Here is a 20697-nt window from a genome sequence, read left to right on the forward strand (position 1 = left end):
GAGTCCTCCTCAGCTCTTTACATTATCAGTAACAAAAATTTATTAATATGATGCACAAGAACTGTTACTAGTTTTCAGAAATACTGTTGTAATTACACAAATGGGCAGATTAATAATTTAGTCATGGTTTCTTGCATTTTTCTCTTCCCTAGTAATGATTAATAACTTGTCGAAATTAAAACTTAAAAAAAAAAATTAGTTGTCAAAAGCATATCTTAAAGAGAAGATTCATATTGGTGATCCCAATAATAATGAGTGATCCAAATAATAATCTCACCTCCAGTGATTTGTTCTATTGCACTACCACACAATTAACCTGCCTTTCATATTGTGTTAGTATGACGAAGCAAATAGGTCTGTTAATGCCTTTTTAAAACATGCAAGTAAATGTCTTCGGAGGTTGATAATGGGCTGTTCTGACCATCTCATATAATCTACCAGTTTGAAAGTAGCCTATCATTTGCATTTGTTTATAATCTTTTATGGAATAAAACTCCTAAAGTTACTCAAAATGTTTATTACATACATATATATGACACAAGTTTTAATATGCTTAAAATTAAAAGCAAGACCTCACTGTTGAATATGGAAATGTACTCCCCTGAGCATCATTCTCCTAGCCTATTATTCCCAACTTGAAAATTACGTATCATATCTAATTCTTAGCTAATTCTTAGACAGATTTTATTTATCCTGTTCCTACTGAAGTTCTTTCTTGTGTTTTTATGAATACTTTTTCAGTATCACTCTAATATTTTGCAAAGAAAAATTACACAAAAATTAATTGCAAGATTTAGGCTTAAATTCTGCTCTTCTAAGGTAACAAATGACAGCCCTCTACTGGTTAATAAATATATAAGCACAAGAAGTACATTTCACAACAATTTTACATTAATACTATATTTAGGCAATGTAAAAAAATATAAATATAGTACAAAATAAAATCATACTACAGAGATGCCTGCAGTATTTTATTTGGATCATTAGAAAACATACTATTTCTAGGACTGTAGGGAACAGTAGGTCAAGGAAATGCCTAGTTCCTAAATTGTATGGACAATTCTATAGACTACTGTAATTCTTCAAAGAAGTAGCCCTATTGGACTACAGCTTTTCACACAGTATTCAAAAACTGTAATAAATGTTAATGATAATCATCATGTTATTGTGTAAGGCTTTGTTTTGGTCAGTAAAATGACCTGCAGGTCGCAAAAGTCAAATGTTGTCCAAGTAAAAATACCGTTTTTCTGATATTTTTATGGTCTAAAACAAGCCTTAAATGCAAATATTGAAGAGCTTAGTAGTGGTCAGCTAAAAATGAGAACCAAAGCATGGTATTTGGTACAACAGTTGGAGATACAATCCAATTTGCAAAGAAAAAATTGCTCAGGTATCAGCATAAAATTTTGGAAATATGACGCATGTATGAGAAAAATCAAGAATAGTCCTCATATTTTGTTAATTTTTGCAAGTGTGGCAAATCTATAAAGAAGGCACTGTAAAGTGCATCTTCATTAATAGTGTCAACTTGAAAAAGTATGCAGTAAAAGATCATGTCAGCAGCTGTACACTTTATTTTCCCTTAGAAAAATACAAAAAAAGAAACCCCACTGCAACTGCCAACATGTGACAGTGTGAAACAAAGAACTGAAAGTATTTATTTGACTGTACTAGACAGTTGACTCAATGCCCTGATAATGGTGTTTTACCAAAAGAAGACAATGTTGGGGGAAATCATGGGAATTAATACCCAGTGTAAGAAAAAGAGATTCGGAACATCTTCTGCACATTCACGTTACGGGAGAAGCTGGCTGTACGCTGTCCCTCTGCCCAATAACCCTGCACAAAAAGCTGTCCATCTTCCCCTCGCTTTCTCAGAGGGTGATTTTGACCCAGTTGAAGTGGCGTCCATCTCCCCTGCAGTTGGCCCAGAAAGACTGTGTATTTTAAGAGGGGTTGGAGATAAGTTCACCTGCCCTTCACCAAGTTGAAATGTAGAGAAACTCTGAAGAGTGTCCTTCACTTTCAGCTGCTTCTGAAAGTAGGTCTGAAGAGTCTCTCAGCCCTATGGGAAAAATCAGCCTTTTCTACACTGAGGTAGGGATACTAAAAAATGAGGTACCAGGAAAATATTGAGGTACTGATAATTTGTGTGAGGAATGTAGGCTGAAGGTCAGTCAAGTTTGGTTTTGTTGCTTAAGAAATGCAAGTAATTAGTAACAAACAACAAATAATTTGTAGTAAAAAAGGAAAAGACCCCTTTCTCATATTTACACTCAGTACACACTCCCCACACCCACGAGGAGGAGAGGGGGCTTCAGCCCGCCTTAATAGGAGCACCTGCAAGGGGCTTGCAGGGCAGATAAGTCCTTTCCCCACCTCGTTTTCCACGCCGGTGGCCTCGGGACCCGCCTCTCCCGCCACCGCCATTCGCCCGCCGCAGCTTCGCCTGAGGTACCGCGCGCTCTGGGCGGGAAAGCCCCTCGCGCCGGCCGCTGGAGGACCGCACCGCCTGCGGCCGGCAGGGGGCGGCACCGCCCCAGAGGCGGGAGCGCTCGGCGGCTGGTGCGCATGCGCCGCTGCACCGGCGGCCATGGCGGTGCTGCTGGAGCACGAGAGCCAGATCTTCCTGGACCTCTTCCACCAGGACGGGCTGGTGATCTGCGCCCGCGGGCTCGGCATCGACCGCTTGCTGCTGCGCTTCCTCCGCCTCTACTGCGAGCCCGCCAGCCTGGTGCTGGTGCTGAACACCAGCCCTGCCGAGGAGGTGAGGGGAGCCCTGGCAGCGGCGTCGCGCCGGCCCCGCCCCTTCCCCCTCACCGGCGTCGCTTCTCAATTTCGGCGGGCGCAGCCGGGGGCGGCTGGCGGGTCTGTCGGTGTCTCGGCCCTGGGGGAGGAGGCGGCTGCCCGCTCCCGCCGAGCGGAGCGGCTCCTCGGGCCGGGCGGGCCGGGGCAGGGGCAGGCGGCGGGGGCTGTAACAGCGACAGCGGGGGCCTGGGCGCTGTGCCCCGGCCTTTGCACTTAGTGGGGAGAAGTTGTCAGACCAGACGCGTTCAGGATCAGATCAAGGTCCGAATTTCTACTCGTGCAACACGATGAAGTCCCAATAATAATAAGTAATTAACTTGTAAATAGCAGAAAACTGTTAGTAGCCAGCGAGCAGAAAGGGGTGAAACTTGACAGATTTGTCCCTACTTGCACAAAAAAAATGCCGCTCTGTTTTCCCTGGAACCAAGGAGGTTTCCCAGCCTCAGGGAGGTGGTGTTCTGGGGATGTTTTGTAGTGACTGTAGCTGAATAAGTACCACAGCTGTAGTTTATAAGACTAAGCTTGACGTATATGACCTACCTGATGTAGTTGTCTTTGATAGCAGGTGAGTGGACTAAAAGACCATCTCTTCCCAATTCTCTGTTCTTAAGTCACTATTAAAATTGCCTACTCTCTGAAAAAGAGTTATTAGAACATATGAAAATGCAAGCTCCTTTGAGTGTCAGTTGCCCATATTTGCTTAAATATTGTCTAGCTACTACTGAAAATACATAGACTTTTTTTGATCACCTGGATGAGTTTGAAACTGAACAAAGTATACCTAAGAAGAAAAAAATCATAGTTCTGATTTCCTTAGGTAGCATGTTATACTATCATGCTTTAATTTGTTCTGGACAGCTTCTCAAACTTAACAGAGTACGGTTTTTTGCATCCATGTCATCAGTTACCACAATGATGTCTTGTGTTTTTATTATGTTTGGTTTAGGAGTATTTTATTGATCAGCTGAGGTCAGATGGAGTTGTTCATATTCCTCGGCGTGTTACCAATGAAATTACAAATAATACTAGATATGAATTTTACACACAAGGAGGAGTCATCTTTGCAACAAGTCGAATCCTTGTGGTAGATTTCCTTACCGACAGAATTCCTGCAAACCTCATTACCGGTAAGAGTTTAATGAGATAAAAGTAGGACTGTTCTGTTTGAAAATATATAAAGCTTAATGCTATAGGAAGAGTTCTCCTAACCAATATTGAGGCTGAAGAAGTATTCCTTTTTTTCCCCCAAAGACTGAGGTAAAAGGAGCAAATACGTAGTTTGTTCTTTTTTTTTTACTGGTTTTCTTTGCTCCGAACGTGTTTGCCTTAATTATATGATCTGAAAACATCCACATTATTTTTAGATACTGGATCATGCATTTGTACAGCTTTCTAATATCAATAAGTGGCTGGAAAACAAATCAGCAGTTAAACCATGCCGTTGACATAAGAAACATGAGATTCAGACCGGCTTTCAAAGAATAATAATTGATTGCACTTGGTAAAATAGTGTCCTGTGATCTATACTCCAGGCAATCTATAGGCCAGGACACTGGCCTATGATTAAAACTGATTTTAGATTTCATGTTTTATCAACCATACACACTACCTATTTTTTACGTTAACGAATTACTCCTGATGACACTTCCAATCAAAAAATAGCAATACCTTACTAATCTTTGTTTTGACACACCTTGGACACTATCTGAATAGCAGTATAGTGAAATAATGCTGTTGCTACCATTATAAAGGTTTTGGGAATAGCTTGTGACCTTTTTTGTTGTTACATAGAAATTATACATGAAAGATGTTATCTTTTTCCTCTCATGTTCTGTTCCCCTTCTCCCTCAGCCACCATTGGTTTTTTGTTCTTGTCTAAACTGGAAACCTAGTTACAGCCTGGAGAGCTAGTAAAATAGATATCTAAGAGCCAGGAATATAAGAATATTTTGCTGTTGTCTACATGTTAACATCCTAATGGCTAAACATAACTGAATATTGAATGTTTAGAAGAATGTAAGTTTCTGCTTCAGAAACTGTATACCTTTTAGTCAATGTATGACAAGCTCTAATCTGTAAAACATTTTGAACAGTTTTATGCTAGAGCCAAAGGATGCCAGATTTGTCAATTCTGATATTTCTAGCTTAAAAAAAGCCCCCACATTTTCTGGGCAACGTACTTTAATTTATCTTCTTCCCCTTGACTCCTTCCTCTCTAACTTTCTGCTCTACCAAAGAAGTAAAAAAAAAGAGAGAAAACACACCTTTGGACTTTGTCAGTATGAAAAGAAGAAATACACTAAAGAGTTAAAAAAAATAGTCCAGTCCTATAATGACACAGTTGCTATAGTTTTTGCATTGCCACGAGAGGTCAGTGTGACAGCAGCTTTGGTAGACTTGCTGCTTCATTTAAAACTTGGGTAACACGTGGTTCTGTTGGACACATATATTATCTGTGTGTGAAACTGCATGACAGAAACAACAAAAACTTGTAATAGTGTTTCTTGAGGAGCTAACATAGAAACACTTTACTGATTTTTTGCTAGGTGTTATAAATGATGGTTATAAAATCAGTGTAGAATCACATGTGGATTAACATTTGATGAACTCATAAATTCAGCTAAATGAAGATAAGAAATTATCACTGCAGTAAAGAAGAATTATTTCTGGTGGTTTTGGCCAAATAGAAATGATGTACTTAATGGCATGGTAAAACTGATGCTAGTTGATGTAGGTAAACAGTGGCAAGTTGTTTCTACCAAGGCTTACACAGCAGTGTGAACTCACTTTGTAAGCAGATAAATACTGACTAAAAGTAGGAAGGTGTTATAATAAACACATAGTCTTACTGGCCTGTTACAAATTCTGCGTGTCTCCTGTAATGTCCTTTCAGAGTCACATCTTGACAGACAGGAAGATGTTCAGAAATGAGTACAATCATTATTATGTCCTGAAAAATTTGCTTCATAGGAGACATGTAAGAATGTCTAGATAGAAAAATACCTTTTAGTGGCTTATTCCATGACTTGATCACAAGTGACTAACAGTTATATGGAACTTTTTCTTATAGGTGCTTTTTCATTTACAAAGCAAAGGCATATAAAATCAGTGGCTGGGTGCCAAGTTGAAGAAACTTGTTATAGAAATTAAATACATTGTAAGTTTGTCAGCTGATGTAGGTACAAGGTAAAACCTGTGATGTTTGCTGTTCTTTGCTTCCATTTTAGAAAGGTATTTGTTATTCCACTGGAAGCTGTGAACAGATAAAAGTACCATATGGCCTCACCTCACTAGGGGGAGAGTGAAAAAATGTAATGTGCACTTAACACGAATAAGCATGAGGAAAAATAAGCCTTGGTTTTAACAAGTCTTGGCTGAGTGAAGTGTAAATCCCAGAAGTACTCACCTCAAACACTTAATGTAGTTAAACTATTGTTTCATTTCTCTGTACTAAAATGTGCACGATAAATCTTTTTTTCTTAATACACCCATAGCCTTGAAGAAAATTGGTGGTGTACAGTTGATGGAACTTTCTGTCCTCAAGTTTGAATATGAATGTCATAAGGGGGAGGAAAAGCCAAATAAATGTTTTCAGAAGTTCTTTGATCATGTAAACACTTGAACTGTTACCAATGAAACATACTTGATAAGTCTGTAATTCCAGAACTTCTCTAACAAACTAACTCAAATATCACATTCTTGCTTTGTTGTAATAGTGTGTTATGTCTTGCATTTGCTTTTACTTCTTCTAAAAGGCTCAAGTTCAAGTTTTGCCTTAGAAGCAAAGAATTTTCTAAGCTGAGAAATCCCGCCACTCAAGCACAAGGTGTTTTGGTTTGTTTTTTTTTTTTGCTAAAGATGCATCATTAACCCAGTTCTGTTATTTGGGGATTCCATGGTACTGAAACTGAGGAATCACTTGGTTTGAATCCCAGGACGTTTGTTCAACCATCGCTTTAGAAGATTTAAATTCCTATTGTACTTTATTTAAGGAAAAAAAGTGTTAAAAGAGTAAGACAGTTTTGAGGAAAAAAATCTATACAAAATTGGACCTTTCTTTACTTTTTTGCAACTTGAAAACCTTTTATTTTGCCAGGCATTTTGGTGTACAAAGCACACAGAATTATTGAGTCCTGTCAGGAAGCATTTATCTTGCGACTTTATCGTCAGAAGAACAAGCAAGGCTTCATTAAAGCTTTTACAGATAATGCGGTTGCATTTAATACTGGCTTTTGCCACGTGGAAAGAGTGATGAGAAATCTTTTTGTCAGGAAACTTTATCTGTGGCCAAGGTAAGGCACCTCTTTACTTCACTGGAGAGTTAAACTTGAAAATAGATGAAGGATGTTACAGTGGGTTTTTAAGAAAATGAGGTGTATGCAGTCACACTGTGTTCCCTCTTGTATTCCCCAAAAAATTTCATTCCATTTTGACAGAAGAAGTGGTCTTAAAGATGCTAAATTTCTCTAAGTATTTTTGAAAATAGACCCAAATCAATAAGGGGCTGAACCTTATGGTATAGCTGTCCTTATAGCCAACAGAAATCACAGCAGAAAGTGACATTTTTAATAGCTTAAGAAAAACTTCACTTATTAAACAGATTATTTAAGCCATGAAGTAACAGGAATACAATCTCTCACTTCTGCCATTCATGGAGGTACTTGTTTCTACATGTCAGTTTTTTTAATCTTCTTTGACATATGTGTTGTGTATGAATAATATTTCTTGATGCCTGATAGAAACCAAATTGCCCAGTTTGTGACATGCATTAAGTCTTTTAGGAGCAGAGCCACAAATGGAACTTTAGCTGATTACCCGTTCGATGCTCTTGCCTTGGGCAGGAGATCTGCCTGTTTGTTCCTTTAGTCCAGCCTAGAATGTGTTTCACTCCATCTTAACATACTGTTACTCTGCATTGTAAACTCTTTAACAGTCTTTCTTTCAGTATCGCTAAGAAGTGGAAATGGACATAACTAGGATAGAAAAGGTTGAATAGAAGCTCTCTAAATTTTCTTCCTTGGCCTCTGAACCATGAAAAGACCTGGGGGTGCAGCATGCAGTAAGGGAAATGCCCACTGAGTTTCAGAGGTCGGCAGACGTAGCGTCCTGTGAGTAAAAATCAGCTGGCATCTCTGTGCCTGTACAGCCAGATCAGCTGTAACAAGGACCTGCTGCTTATAAGCAGAAGCTAGGAACATCGCAGAATCTGCTAGTGGATCCGTGTGAATCCAAAGGATTAATGAACCCATTCCAGTTCCTCCCTTGGGAGATTTGGTTTTTTGTTTTATTTCAAGAGTTGTTATGTGTAATAATGCTGGAGAATCTAGTGCAGTAATTTTCCATGGATCATTCACCAGCACTATAGGCTCACATGACTAGAATGACTACAGTCATAATTGTGGAATAGATGGTTTTCTGAGGCTGTTCATAAGATTGCAGTCATCACAGCAGTAGAAACTGATTTATTTTGCAATTACCATAGTTGTTTCTGTTTAAAACAATTGTTATTGTAGTTTATACAAACTTCTGAATAATTGTAGGTCAAGCAAACTATCCATGTAAATCTCAATAAGCTGTTTTCCTCTTAGATTTCATATAGCAGTGAACTCATTTTTAGAGAAGCATAAACCTGAAGTGGTGGAAATACATGTGTCAATGACCCCTGCTATGCTTGCTATCCAGACTTCAGTCCTGGACATTCTGAACGCATGCTTGAGAGAACTCAAACGTTATAATCCAGCTCTTGAAGTAGAAGATCTATCTTTAGAAAATGCTATTGGTAAATCTTTTGACAAGGTAACCATTTTGATTGTTTTGTTCTGTGTAACTAAAGGGATGTAGATCTTCAAACTGTCTGCCATGCAAAAAAAGATATTATTTGTAAAATAAATAACCAACAGCAACTGAGTATTCTCCCATGAGGTGTTTATTACTGGTACAAGGAGAGAAACACTGTTAATCTGTAATGGTGATGTTACAGTTGCCAGTAGGGTTTTTGGTGTATTGGTATTATTGGTCTTCCTTGATTTCCAAAGTCCTTATAGTAAGAACATCCTGATTCATGGTTGGTATATTATTATGATGATTATGATAAAGATGGCTGCAATTTCAGCTCAAAATACTTTAGAGATCAGTATGCAGTTATTTCCACCATCACCCCTTCCCCTTTTTTTTCCTCTTGAATTTCCTGCTGGTATTTTTTATTTTCTCTACTGGGAGAAGCAGTGTATATAATAGGTAATATGCACGTGCATGCATCTATAATATCTTTCCATCATTATGTATGTCACTATTTGTGTGTGCCTTGCGGCAGATCCGGAATGTTTGGCATACAGAGGCTTTCTGTAGGGTAAAATCGTAAACTTCAACCATCATAGTGGAACATGGTTATTTGTTACCTGTGATTTAATCTTGATGTAAGGCCTTCTGTGCTTTAAATATTTAGAGGCTTTTTTCTTATGCTCTGTAGGTTGCACATCTGCATGGTACTCATTCTGAAAATTAAATGACATGATAATATTTTTTACTAGGATACTAGATACTAAAGGCACAGGCCAGTACCAGTAAAATAAGGGGGCTTTTATTTTACCAGGAATTTATTATTACATGGAAAGGAAAATATGTACTGAAAGCATTAAATGATACACATCTGCAAATTGTTGAAATGTTTTACATAAAGGCATCTATATTATGTTAACTTTGCAAAAAATGATTACTTATCAAAACAAATACCTCACCATCACATAATTAATTGGGTATGTTTAATAACTTGGGGAAACTAGTGGCATTTTCTGTAAAGGAAAAAAAAAAAAGCATTCTTATCTTGGTTAGTATACTATGTATTTGACATCCTAGACTTTCCAATTTATATTTCTAGACAATACGTCACTATTTAGATCCTCTCTGGCATCAACTTGGAGCTAAGACAAAATCTTTGGTCCAGGATTTGAAGATACTACGTACTTTGCTACTGTATCTAACTCAGTATGATTGTGTCACTTTCCTTAATCTTCTGGAGTCACTGAAAGCAAGTGAAAAAGCTTTTGGTGAGAATTCAGGTAAACACTGAATAACCATACAAGTTAATGCATGAAACAGTGAAATGTTGATATTTTTAATTAACATTCCCAAACATATGAAGGTATCTAATTAGGTTTTATATAACCAGCCATAAGGACGTAGGTTTTTATTGACAGATAATGCTTTCATCTTCCCACTTAACTGCTGTTACTTAACAGTGTGAGATTTGCATCACATTTCTGTCTTCTATTAAGCTGGTAATTATACAGCAAGCAGGTAGCACAGGTATTCCAGACTGGGAGATGTGGGGCTCTTACGGGAAAGGGTTGAAACACATACATGTTGCAAATGTTAAACTACTACTGCGTTCTTTTCCTCTTTAGGTTGGCTGTTTCTTGACTCCAGTACTTCAATGTTTGTAAATGCTCGAGCTAGAGTTTATCGCATTGCAGATGAGAAACTGAATCAGAAAGGCAAAGTCTCTGAAAAAAGTGATGTAAAGAAGGAAAATGGTAATGATCATTCCTAATTTTAAGTTTGAGAGTGTCACACGATTTCAAACACTCTGCATAATATTACTTGTGCTGTGGTTCCCTACATGATCTTACCCGGCTCCAGATCTCAATCTGTTAGCTGGGATAACTTGAGATATAATCTTAGTTCAAAAAGCATATAATAAACAACATAAAATAGAGTCACGAAGAAGTAAAGGGGTTATTCTAAGCTTGCTTGGCCGATCATTGGGAAAGCTTTTATGGAATTGTTCTACTACATTGGTGTTTAGCTTGATCTTTTTTATTTATGTGAACAGGTAGGAGGCTGCAATAGCTTTTGTTAAAAAAAAAATATATTCAGGAGCTTCAGAATTGAAGAATGAGTGAATATTTTAACTTTTTGCTTCACTAAAGCACTTATCCCCATTTTTAAATTTGTGTAAGAGTGCTCTCCAACCCATTAGCATAACAAGTTGCATATGTAGGCTGTTGAATATCGTATTTGCCAACAACCATCATGCTATTGACATCTAACCACTAATTTAAAATTTTGAAGGATATTTTGACTGTAAGACCTGCTATGTTCAATCTTACTCTGTTTCAGAACTGAAAAGGGAATTGGTTCTAGAAAGTAACCCAAAATGGGAAGCTTTGAGAGAAGTACTGAAAGAGATTGAAAATGAGAATAGGAACAGTGAAGACCTTGGTGGCCCAGGTGAGAGAATACTAAATGATGTAAACTTTCACAGTACAGCTAGTTTTCACTTCTACTTGACTTTTGGGAGAAGGAGCCTAACTCTTTACTGTAGTTTTATTAAAGAGATAGTTTTAAATTTAATAATTGTGGACTTAAGGAGTTTATGTACATAAGCTGTCTAAAACTGAATAGTTTTTCATAAACTCCTATGTCATTCTTGCTCTAAAAGGGAAATACTGTTGGTTACTATACAAAACTGTTTATGAAAGAACCTGTATTATTACAAAAAAATATTTTAACTTATATTTCAATATTGTACTGATACCTTAGTCTCAAAACCAATAAAACTAATAATGTGGAAATTTATAATAATCTAGGTACCATTCACTTATTTCTCAAGTTCAGGTTCAAAAAAAATAGGGATTCTGTCTTGTCCTTTCCATCTCACACATTCTTCTCATGCACCTGAAAATTTGCTTCTCCAGGAGATGCACCTAAATGGGGTAGAGAGTATAAGGCAAGTGTGTTTCTAACTGCTTTGCTCACTTTCCTATTTTAGGGCTTTTCATCCTCTTAAATTTCACCAAGTTTTATTTTAGGAAATAGTAAGGGTAAAAAAGTGCTCTTTTCTCCCACCCACAGTGTTCTGACTCTGGATAAGAACTGGCGCTCTCGCCTAGTGTTGTAGGAGTTTATCTGAGTCAGCTTGTGGAGAATTGTTATTCAAGGCCCACAAATGTCAATAATACAGTGTGAAACATGTATTTTTTTTAGACTCTTTAACACAGCTGACAAAGGCTGAAAATTAGAATGGTCTAAATGAAGTTCTGTCTTATTCCACATTTAAAAAAAAAAATATAAAATTGTCCGAGTATGTTTCGATACACACTATATCTGCCTCATTTCAGAGGGTCAAAAGGAAAGCCTCGCTAATTTAGATGGTGTAAGAATAAGGAATGCTGAACTTCCATTAACCTGCTCTAATCTTGTTTGGTACAAAACATCATGTAATTTAGACTCCCTGAAAGTCTGGAGCAACAGTGACAACCAAATGTAAAGGTATTTGGCAGGCAGGCTTCTAGGAACATTAAAAACAATTTGCTCAAGAGATGTCTTGTAGGTGGATAAGAAGTATAGCATAACAGATCATAAACATCCTACTGTTTCTTGACTGCAGGGCAAGTGCTTATTTGTGCCAGTGACGACCGAGCTTGTGCACAGCTCAGGGAGTGTATTATTGCTGGAGCAGAAGCTTTTTTAACAAGACTGTATAACAAAACCTTCGGAAAGGATGAGAAAGCTGGAGAAGTGTGGATTAAGGACAGAAAAACCGTCAAGTCCAAAGGAAATGCCAGACCAGACACAGGGCCTCAAGCCAAAAAAGCCAAGCTCACAGCTTCTTCTAAACAAAATAAACACAAGAAGCAGCAAGACCGGACTATAATCGAAATGATAGGGAAAACTGAGGAGGAAAAGAGAGAGGAGTTAGAGGTGGAAGATAATAAAGAATTAAGCAGTAGCCAAGAAAGCAGTATTGAAGAGACCATTCCTGAAGATTTCGATGTGAACTTACCCTCAGATTGTTACTACGGTATTTTCAAGAACCCGCTCACAATTATTCATCCGTTGCAGGGTTGCAGTGATCCCTATGCGCTCACTCGGGTACTGCATGAAGTAGAACCAAGATATGTTGTATTATATGATGCAGAACTAACTTTTGTTCGGCAGCTGGAAATCTACAAGGCAAGCAGGCCTGGGAAGCCTTTGAGGCAAGTTGACTTGGTCAGGGTAATTTTAGTCTTAAAAGAAAAAATAAAAAGTGCACTTGAGCAGTTAAGGCAGAATGTGCATCCAGTGGTTTGTTTAGCTACCTTTTAACTCCTGTTTAGCCCTCTTAATTTTAGACAAAAGCATAATGTCTGATGTAAACAAAAGATAATTTTTACTTCCCAGCAGGTATTTAGTCCCTTAACAGCAGAAACATACCTGTTTGAAAAAAAATAAAATTCATTCCATCTTCTAAAATACCTCTGCTTTTATGATCTTGGTGGCAATAGATCCATTTTGAGGTGCTGTAGTCTCATTTTAAACCGTCTCTTTAGGTATGATTTTTACACAACAAGCTCCAGTTTGGATTTAATTTTCACATTTCCTGATGTATGGTCATGCTGAAGACCAGTAATTCAGAAACTGTAACAGAAAAACAAGTAAAGGAAAACACAGTAAAGAAAATAAGTATTTGCAGTTATGCTCAGTTCTGGTGTTAGCTGACAGAAAGATTTCCACATTGTTTATATATATATTTGGTACACTTGTAAATTGCAAAACTCCCTTTTATGAGTAAATGTTACAGACTAATTAAAAATATAGAAGACTTAAATTTTAATAGACTGTGAGTTTCTGTATTATCTTTCATTTATATGGCTGCCTGATACAGCATCTCTTGAATAGAGTAAACTGTAGTTCTACCTGTACCTCTCTGAAAATAACTTATGGCAGTTTCTTAAGTCTTAGAATAAACACACTTTACTTACTACAGTTGAAGCATAATTTATCATGAATTTATCACAATCACGAAAACTTAACATTAAATTATCACAATTTATCATGAAAATTTTTTGCATAAATTTAACAGAGCAGTTGTAATTTTCCAGTCAAAGATTTGGATATATGCAACGTAACTGAAAATGGAAATCAGTTTGGCAGTATTTAGTCTCTGTACCTGATACCCAGGTAAGGACTCTCTAGTGCAAATATAAATGACAGTACTCACAAAGTATATCGCATGAGGATAATTACTGGGTTAGTCGTACAATTTATTTTTAATTGCCTAATCAGCACATGTTGTATCTACCTCCAGCATCATGTTGCCACACTTCAGAGCAGGAAAATCCAATGCAGTCATGCAAGTAGGGGTTAGGAGATGCACCACACGAAAAAAGTAATAGGAATAAAATCCTATCAGTCTGTTAAAATGTACCTCAATTAAAATGTATTGGAAAAAAATTACTGTGCTGAAAGGCTATTGGCAATTAATTCCTTAAGGTAATTATTAATTCTTATATGTTCCATATAAACCCCCATTTGTGGAATAAAACTTCATTTGTCAGTATGCTCATCTCTGCGAGACAAATGACAGCTTGTTCTTTGTAGAACCTGTGATTTCCTTGTACAGATACATCATTTTAAAATCTTAGATGGTGTTTTTTCCTAACCCAGGATGACTGCAGATTTTTTTTAGTTTGTTATATATATTCTACTGGAAGATTCTAAAACCAGTGATATAACTTCCCTGTTATAATTGCTTTGTGTCTTTGCTGAATGGCTGACTGCAATCTGAGTCCACTGTGGTTGAATCCCAGTAAGTGTTATCTGCCAGGGGGAAAAGAGAGAATGCTGGATATAAGATTTTTTCTTGCAAATTTTGGAATGTCTTTACAGAAAAAGATAGTGGTTTTTCACTTGCCTTTTTAAAGGCAAATACTAACTTGTAAGACACTTACTGCTACTAATCTTAAATATTGGCTGTGGGTGTTTTTAACTTAAGAAGTTTTGTGATCTCTTTCTTTTTTCTTTTTTCTGTCTTCTCCTCCAAACCTACAGAGTATATTTCCTCATATATGGGGGCTCAACAGAAGAACAGCGCTATCTCACAGCTCTGAGAAAAGAGAAGGAGGCCTTCGAAAAACTCATTCGGTAACAAAATTAGTTTACTACCTTCATTATTAATGTTTTGTGTAATTCCCATATATGTCTACATTTTAAATACAGTGAAGTTCTTAACTCTGTGAAGGCTTTAAATAAACTTTTAATTCAGTTGTTTTTCAGATGTTAAGAGAAATTTCCCATTGAGAATCAATATAAAGTCAAAACCTTCCTTTTCAAAGCACCTGATATTTATTTTAGGTGTTTTAATATTAAATTTCAAAGGCTAAACAGCACCACTTGTATTTTTCCCTAATTGTCTATGAATTTAATTTTGTAATGTGTTTTTGTCTGCAGGTAACATTTTTTGTAAGGTATTTCTAAGGCTTTTATGACTGTATAAGACAGTATTTATACTGCTATTACTCATCATTAGTTCCTTGGTTTCATATGCCCTGAGAAGTTCTTAAAGATAAATCAGATGCTAAAAAAGTGCTAACAATTGAAAATAAAAATATAGCATCTAGCCCAGCGATCTAGAAGACCTAGTAATTGCATTTCTGATGAGGTTTGCAGTTAGTATTAAACTATATATGATTTTACATGGCTGAAGGGTATTAAAGTATTTTGACCTATTTTTCTCATATAATTGCAGTTTCTAGTGTTTCTTTCTTTGTGGTTCCTTAGAGAGAAGGCCAGTATGGTTATTCCTGAAGAAAGAGAAGGCAGAGATGAAACAAACTTAGACCTAATAAGAGATGCTAAACCTGCCTCTGCTTCTACTGACACCCGCAAAGCAGGTGAGCAGTTCCTGCAGTTAGGCCTGCAGCTCTCAGCTTTGAAAAAGACCTATAACTCTTCTGTTTAAATCCTGTCCAAAGTGTCTGGGTCATAGACACATTGCACCTTGGCTCCACAGTGCTCTGCAGTCTTGATGGTAAAGGAGCATCATCTCTCTTACCCCATTTACCTCTGTGCAAAGACAATGAATGATGTTTTTCTTTGAAAAGAAAATAGACGTTAATGAAGTATTTTGCCATTAAGACAGATACCATTTGGATCATTTCTAGGCAGCTCGTTGGTTATGAGACTGTCTAGTATTGTTTGTAGGGAAGTGGAGAGAAATTAAAACATCAAAACTGAAGTCTACAGATAGTCAAAGGCACTGTTGTCCTTGAGCTAGTAAATGTTGGGGACAAAACAGATTCCCTGGGTAAACAACTGCAGATGTGGAGGTTTTATCTATTTTCTTTGCAATAAAGCACCTTTTTTCTTTAGTTGCAGTTCTAACCACATTTTTGTTCCTTTCCTCTGACATGTATACTCTGTCTTCATCTTTACAACTCTGCCTGTTTTTCTTTGCTGTCATTTTTGTAACCGTGCTCTCCTTTACCATATGCTCTCTAATCTTTGCTATGTCTTTTGTGGCCTTGATGTTGCCGTCTCCTTGTGTCCTTCTACAGCTCTAGAGGCTAAAGTATAACTGCTACAATAAAATGTCACATTTCTGTGGGAAACAGCTAGAAATAAAAAGGATCAGCTTTGTTATCTTGTTTTGCAGGCAACTTTTAAAAAATTTTCTGATGCCTTTTTAAACTGTAGATTAAAATCATTAACATATTTCATTGTCACATACGCAAAGCTTTTACCAGGTAGCATGATAGTTTCATTAAACTGCAGAGCATACTCCATAAACTACAGTATATAATTCGGCAACTGATTTTTCGCTATAACAGCAAAAAATTACATGAAGTCTGGATTTATTTTACTGCTGAATTTGATGTATAATTTGAGATGTGAGGTCCATCCATTACGGAAGCATTGGCAGCACACAGGAAAACTATCCAACCAGTGTCAGAGTTTATAAGTACTAGGTTAACTCTATTTATTTTGCTCTTTAGGTGGACAGGAACAGAAGGGTGTTCAGCAAACTGTAATAGTGGATATGCGGGAATTCCGTAGTGAGCTTCCATCACTGATTCATCGTCGTGGTATTGACATTGAGCCTGTTACTTTGGAAGTTGGAGATTATATTCTAACTCCTGATATCTGTGTAGAGCGGAAGAGTATCAGTGATCTGATTGGTTCCTTAAATAATGGAAGACTGTATGCACAATGCATTTCTATGTCCCGTTACTATAAGCGACCAATTCTCCTGATTGAATTTGATCCTAACAAACCTTTCTCCTTGATTCCACGAGGCTCTCTACATCAAGAGATTTCCAGTAATGATGTTACTTCTAAACTAACCCTTCTTACGCTCCATTTCCCGAAGTTACGTATCCTGTGGTGTCCCTCTCCCCATGCTACTGCTGAACTGTTTGAAGAGTTAAAACAAAACCATCCCCAGCCTGATGCAGAAACAGCAATGGCTGTCACAGCAGATTCTGAAATTCTTCCCGAGTCAGACAAGTATAACCCTGGTCCTCAGGACTTTCTATTAAAAATGCCAGGTATTAATGCAAAAAACTGTCGAGCTTTAATGAACCACGTTAAAAGCATTGCAGAGCTAGCGACACTGTCAAAGGACGAACTCTCCAAAATTCTGGGTAATGCTGCCAATGCCACGCAACTCTTTGACTTTATTCATCTGACCTACAAAGAGGCAATATCTAAAGGAAAAAGCAAAAGATGACTAATGAGACTGTTCAACACAAGGCATAGATCATTTTTCTTGCACAGTACTTTGGCAAAGTACATGAAATACTTTAATAAATGCCCTCTAAGATAACTAGCTGTTTCTTGCTAATGCTGTTCCATCAGTTTTAACACTTGATGTAATTATTACTGAACACAAGTTTCAAGAGGAATAAAAAGTGTTTTTAATAGAGAAATGCAAATTATTTTTATTTTTTCTACAGCACTTTAACCAATTCTATAATTTCACTGAATGAAATGAAGCTCTTCACCAAGTCCATAAGAATTAAGTGCTAAGACTAATTGATAAAGGTGTTTTCTTTTGAAAGTTAGGATGTCTTGTTAAAGCTAAAAATGTACTGTGTCTTGATTAGTATGTGTGACCTGCTGCATGATATATCACTTTGCTTTTGCCATTTTTATTAATGTCTTACACTCTGGAAACTGCTAATTTTTGATAGTGATGGAGCTATTTGAAACATAGTGGTCTTTTGTCAGGAGTTTGTTTAGGAGAACTTACATGGACTCAGTCATAAATTTTAGAACATCATCATAAGCATCTGTCACAGTAAACTACAATTGTATGGTATGATCTACATTATATTTGCTTACTTTACTAGAAGTTATACTTTCTTTTTTGACATTCCAAAGTCAGCTCAGCTCTGTCTTGCTGGATTTGCTAATCGCATTCCTTTGGTTTAGACTGGATAGAGATTCTGTGGGGACATGATACAATTTAATTCTCAATGTGCCTTACTTATACTTTTAGATACTTTATTTTTTTTATCAATTTTGATAGCTCTTTCACCTTATTCACTTGAAAGTGAAAAATCTAGGTATACCATTGGGACTGTTCCTTTATACCAGAGCATATTTCCTTTCATAAAATGCAATAGTTATTCTAAGTAAGGTTTTCCAAAAGCGTTGACAGTTCTTGCAATATTGTCTCTTTCTGTGTTGTATTGCGCTTGCATTTTCATGTCTTAAATAGACTATCTGTCAGTAAATTCAGTGAAGCTATTGTCACCTGGAGGATAAAACTTTTAGTGTTCCATGTAGCATAAAACAGGGAGAAGTTATTCTTCTTTTGATAGTTTGTGGAAGTGTATATTGTTAAAAACATATATTCTGCACTGAAGTTTGGTACGACAGCTGTGTGACAAACTGCCGTTGCCAAAAGGGTTGGTGCTGTGTCATAACATGCCAGTGCATTTACACCAGCTGAGACAAAACCTTTATTTATAATGACTTGCACATATGTATTTATATGATTTTAATGCTAGCAGCAGATCAATATAATCACTGTCACTAAAGGAGAAAATACTGATTTTCTGTATTCGAGTTCAGTAAAAACTGTACTGCGCACTTTCAGGTTTAATGTTTACTGTGCATTTTAAGTGTGAATTATGAATTTGTTAACTTATAGTCCAAGACTGAGCTGTGACAGATTCCAGAGAGAACATTTTTCTGCAGATGCAAATTTCAGTATTAAATATGTCCATAATAAGATTAAAATTTGTTAATTATCTTGTTTCTCATTTGGCTGTATTGATATCAGAACATTTTTATTTCTAATGTGTGGTTTATAAGCTGTATCTTAGGGTTTCTATTGCCCTCATTCTATTTCATTTAATATAAAAAGAAGTCTTTCCATGAGTTTTCCTTACTCAAAGCAATAAGGTCAGGAATGTTCAGGATTCAGAATGCCTGTAAAGTGGGGCTAAGAAACAGAAGATCAGAGTAAGAACATAACTGTCCTGAATGCATGGCCTGTAGAGCCTAAATCAGAAAAGGAGAGCTGAACAACCTTGGAAAACGTGTATTGTTCCTGCATTTGCATCATTAAGATGCTACATGAACTGCGGGTTTGAGGTTTTTTAGATGTACTACATCTCAGCTTTCTCAGTGGTTTTTTTGCTTAGATTTGCATAAGGTGAAAATGAAGGGTATATGAAGAGGTGATGAAGTTGTAGCTTTGTTATATGCTAGATCAAAGTCGCATAATGAAACTAGTATTTGCTAAATACTTAGATTAAATTGCATTTTGTTTATATCTGTGGAATTTTTGTAAGGTGGTTTGGTTTTCTTTGGTTGGGTTTTTTTGCAGTGCAGGATTTGACTTTTTCTTTAAAACAACCACAAGTAACACTGCTGTATGTTACTGCTTATTTGTGATTTGTCATTTTACTGTACTAGGTTGTAATTGTACTGTACTTAGGTTGCAAGTTAGTGGTGTGTCCTTCTGGGGCAGTAGGTACAAATCGTGAACAAAGGTGGAAGAGGTCTTGTCTGCTGAAACCACTTAACCCTGAAATAACCAAGAAGAGTCTGCCTGTATGCAGCTACCACAATATGTGTGGGTGAATGATGAAAATCCTTAGGATTCTTTCCCTGGCCTTAACAGTGCTTGCTTTCATCAGCAGTAATGAAATTTTGTGTATCTTGTCATTTGCTCGATGTTTTAAGTTTATGCTTTTTTTTTTTTGCTTGCCTCTTTTTTTTTTTTTTTTTTTTTAAATAAAAAAGATACTGCTTTCATTTTGGGAATGTCTCAGATTCTTTCTTTCTTACACCCAAACCAAGACTACACGTTTGAAGGTCACTGAATACGTGAAACCGGTGGGGTCTCTATGCTATTGGGAAGTAAGTTAACAAGTTGCTTGTTTCTGCAGTTTGTCCTAGGCTTTCATTGCACAAGGTTTCTTCTAGAATAACAATAAAACCAAAATCTCTTAGGAACAAATGCAGCTTATATTAGTGAATATATTTTGCACAGGATAGATTATGGTGTAGTTCCAGTGTTTAAGTTATCTGGATACTATTCCTCCTAGAGGTGACACTTGCAGTTTCTAGCTACAATTGCAAAGGAGTCATTTTGCTTGCCATGCTGGCTATGTGCAGTCTCTAACCAAAACAAACTTTACCTTCAAAATTACTTTTTCTGCACGAACATTTATAGTAGGGCTTTTTCAGTACCAGCTGTATTGATCACTTTCAAATTTATGCATGCAAAACTTAAATGTAAACCAGTTGACCAGAAATCCACACTGCTTATAAAATATGCAGCTATACTGTAAAAAACCTGACTTTTAAAAAGTACAGAAATTTAAATGTGAGGATTTTTGTGAGTGTGAGGCTCTCATCTGCAGATAGTACAACCACAAATACCTTAGTTTTTGAAAATAAAAACATTTGTCTCTAAAGCTTTCCTTAGTCATCCAGAATTCCAATTCTATGACTGTAGAACAGAATCCAAAAGCAAACATCTGCCAAAAAATAGTTATGAATACATTATTTATATGACAAACAGTGTAAAGAAATGCAACTGAGGTTTGTTAAAGAAATTTGTCGTGTGGGCTTACCAACTGACGATTTTTATTTAAGTCTCCATAAGCC

General features: G+C 36.8%; 1 protein-coding gene and 1 long non-coding RNA gene across 7 annotated transcripts in view; one reads left to right on the plus strand and one right to left on the minus strand.

The window, feature by feature from the left end:
• Nucleotides 1-2584: 2584 nt before the first annotated feature.
• Nucleotides 2585-19839, plus strand: ERCC4 (ERCC excision repair 4, endonuclease catalytic subunit). Its single transcript, XM_074885585.1, has 11 exons — nucleotides 2585-2767; nucleotides 3755-3935; nucleotides 6905-7100; nucleotides 8397-8604; nucleotides 9686-9866; nucleotides 10212-10340; nucleotides 10927-11037; nucleotides 12197-12788; nucleotides 14623-14715; nucleotides 15352-15464; nucleotides 16566-19839. The coding sequence occupies exons 1-11, from the start codon at nucleotides 2594-2596 to the stop codon at nucleotides 17297-17299; spliced, it is 2712 nt and encodes a 903-aa protein (XP_074741686.1). The 5' UTR covers nucleotides 2585-2593; the 3' UTR covers nucleotides 17300-19839.
• Nucleotides 8715-20697, minus strand: part of LOC141950576 (uncharacterized) — a 29125-nt gene continuing 17142 nt past the window's right edge. For 3 of the 6 annotated variants that reach the window (XR_012631090.1, XR_012631086.1, XR_012631087.1), the window contains 3 exons: nucleotides 13006-13209; nucleotides 12593-12684; nucleotides 9709-9829 (listed from right to left, as the gene is read on the minus strand). This is a non-coding gene — a long non-coding RNA (uncharacterized LOC141950576). Of the gene's footprint in view, nucleotides 9303-9708; nucleotides 9830-11053; nucleotides 11514-12592; nucleotides 12685-13005; nucleotides 13210-20697 lie in introns of those variants that run through there. The other 3 variants (XR_012631088.1, XR_012631091.1, XR_012631089.1) reach the window with 3 other exon arrangements.

The sequence above is a fragment of the Strix uralensis genome, chromosome 16 (assembly GCF_047716275.1).
Source record: "Strix uralensis isolate ZFMK-TIS-50842 chromosome 16, bStrUra1, whole genome shotgun sequence".
NCBI classification, from domain to species: domain Eukaryota; kingdom Metazoa; phylum Chordata; class Aves; order Strigiformes; family Strigidae; genus Strix; species Strix uralensis.

What these genes read in the sequence shown, in the direction of transcription:
- ERCC4 (XM_074885585.1), top strand. Translation starts at nt 2,594, where the DNA reads ATGGCGGTGCTGCTGGAGCACGAGAGCCAGATCTTCCTGGACCTCTTC. An exon ending in GCCTTCGAAAAACTCATTCG is followed by an intron (nt 14,716 to 15,351) that starts GTAACAAAATTA and finishes GTGGTTCCTTAG; the next exon opens with AGAGAAGGCCAGTATGGTTA. An exon ending in TACTGACACCCGCAAAGCAG is followed by an intron (nt 15,465 to 16,565) that starts GTGAGCAGTTCC and finishes TTTGCTCTTTAG; the next exon opens with GTGGACAGGAACAGAAGGGT.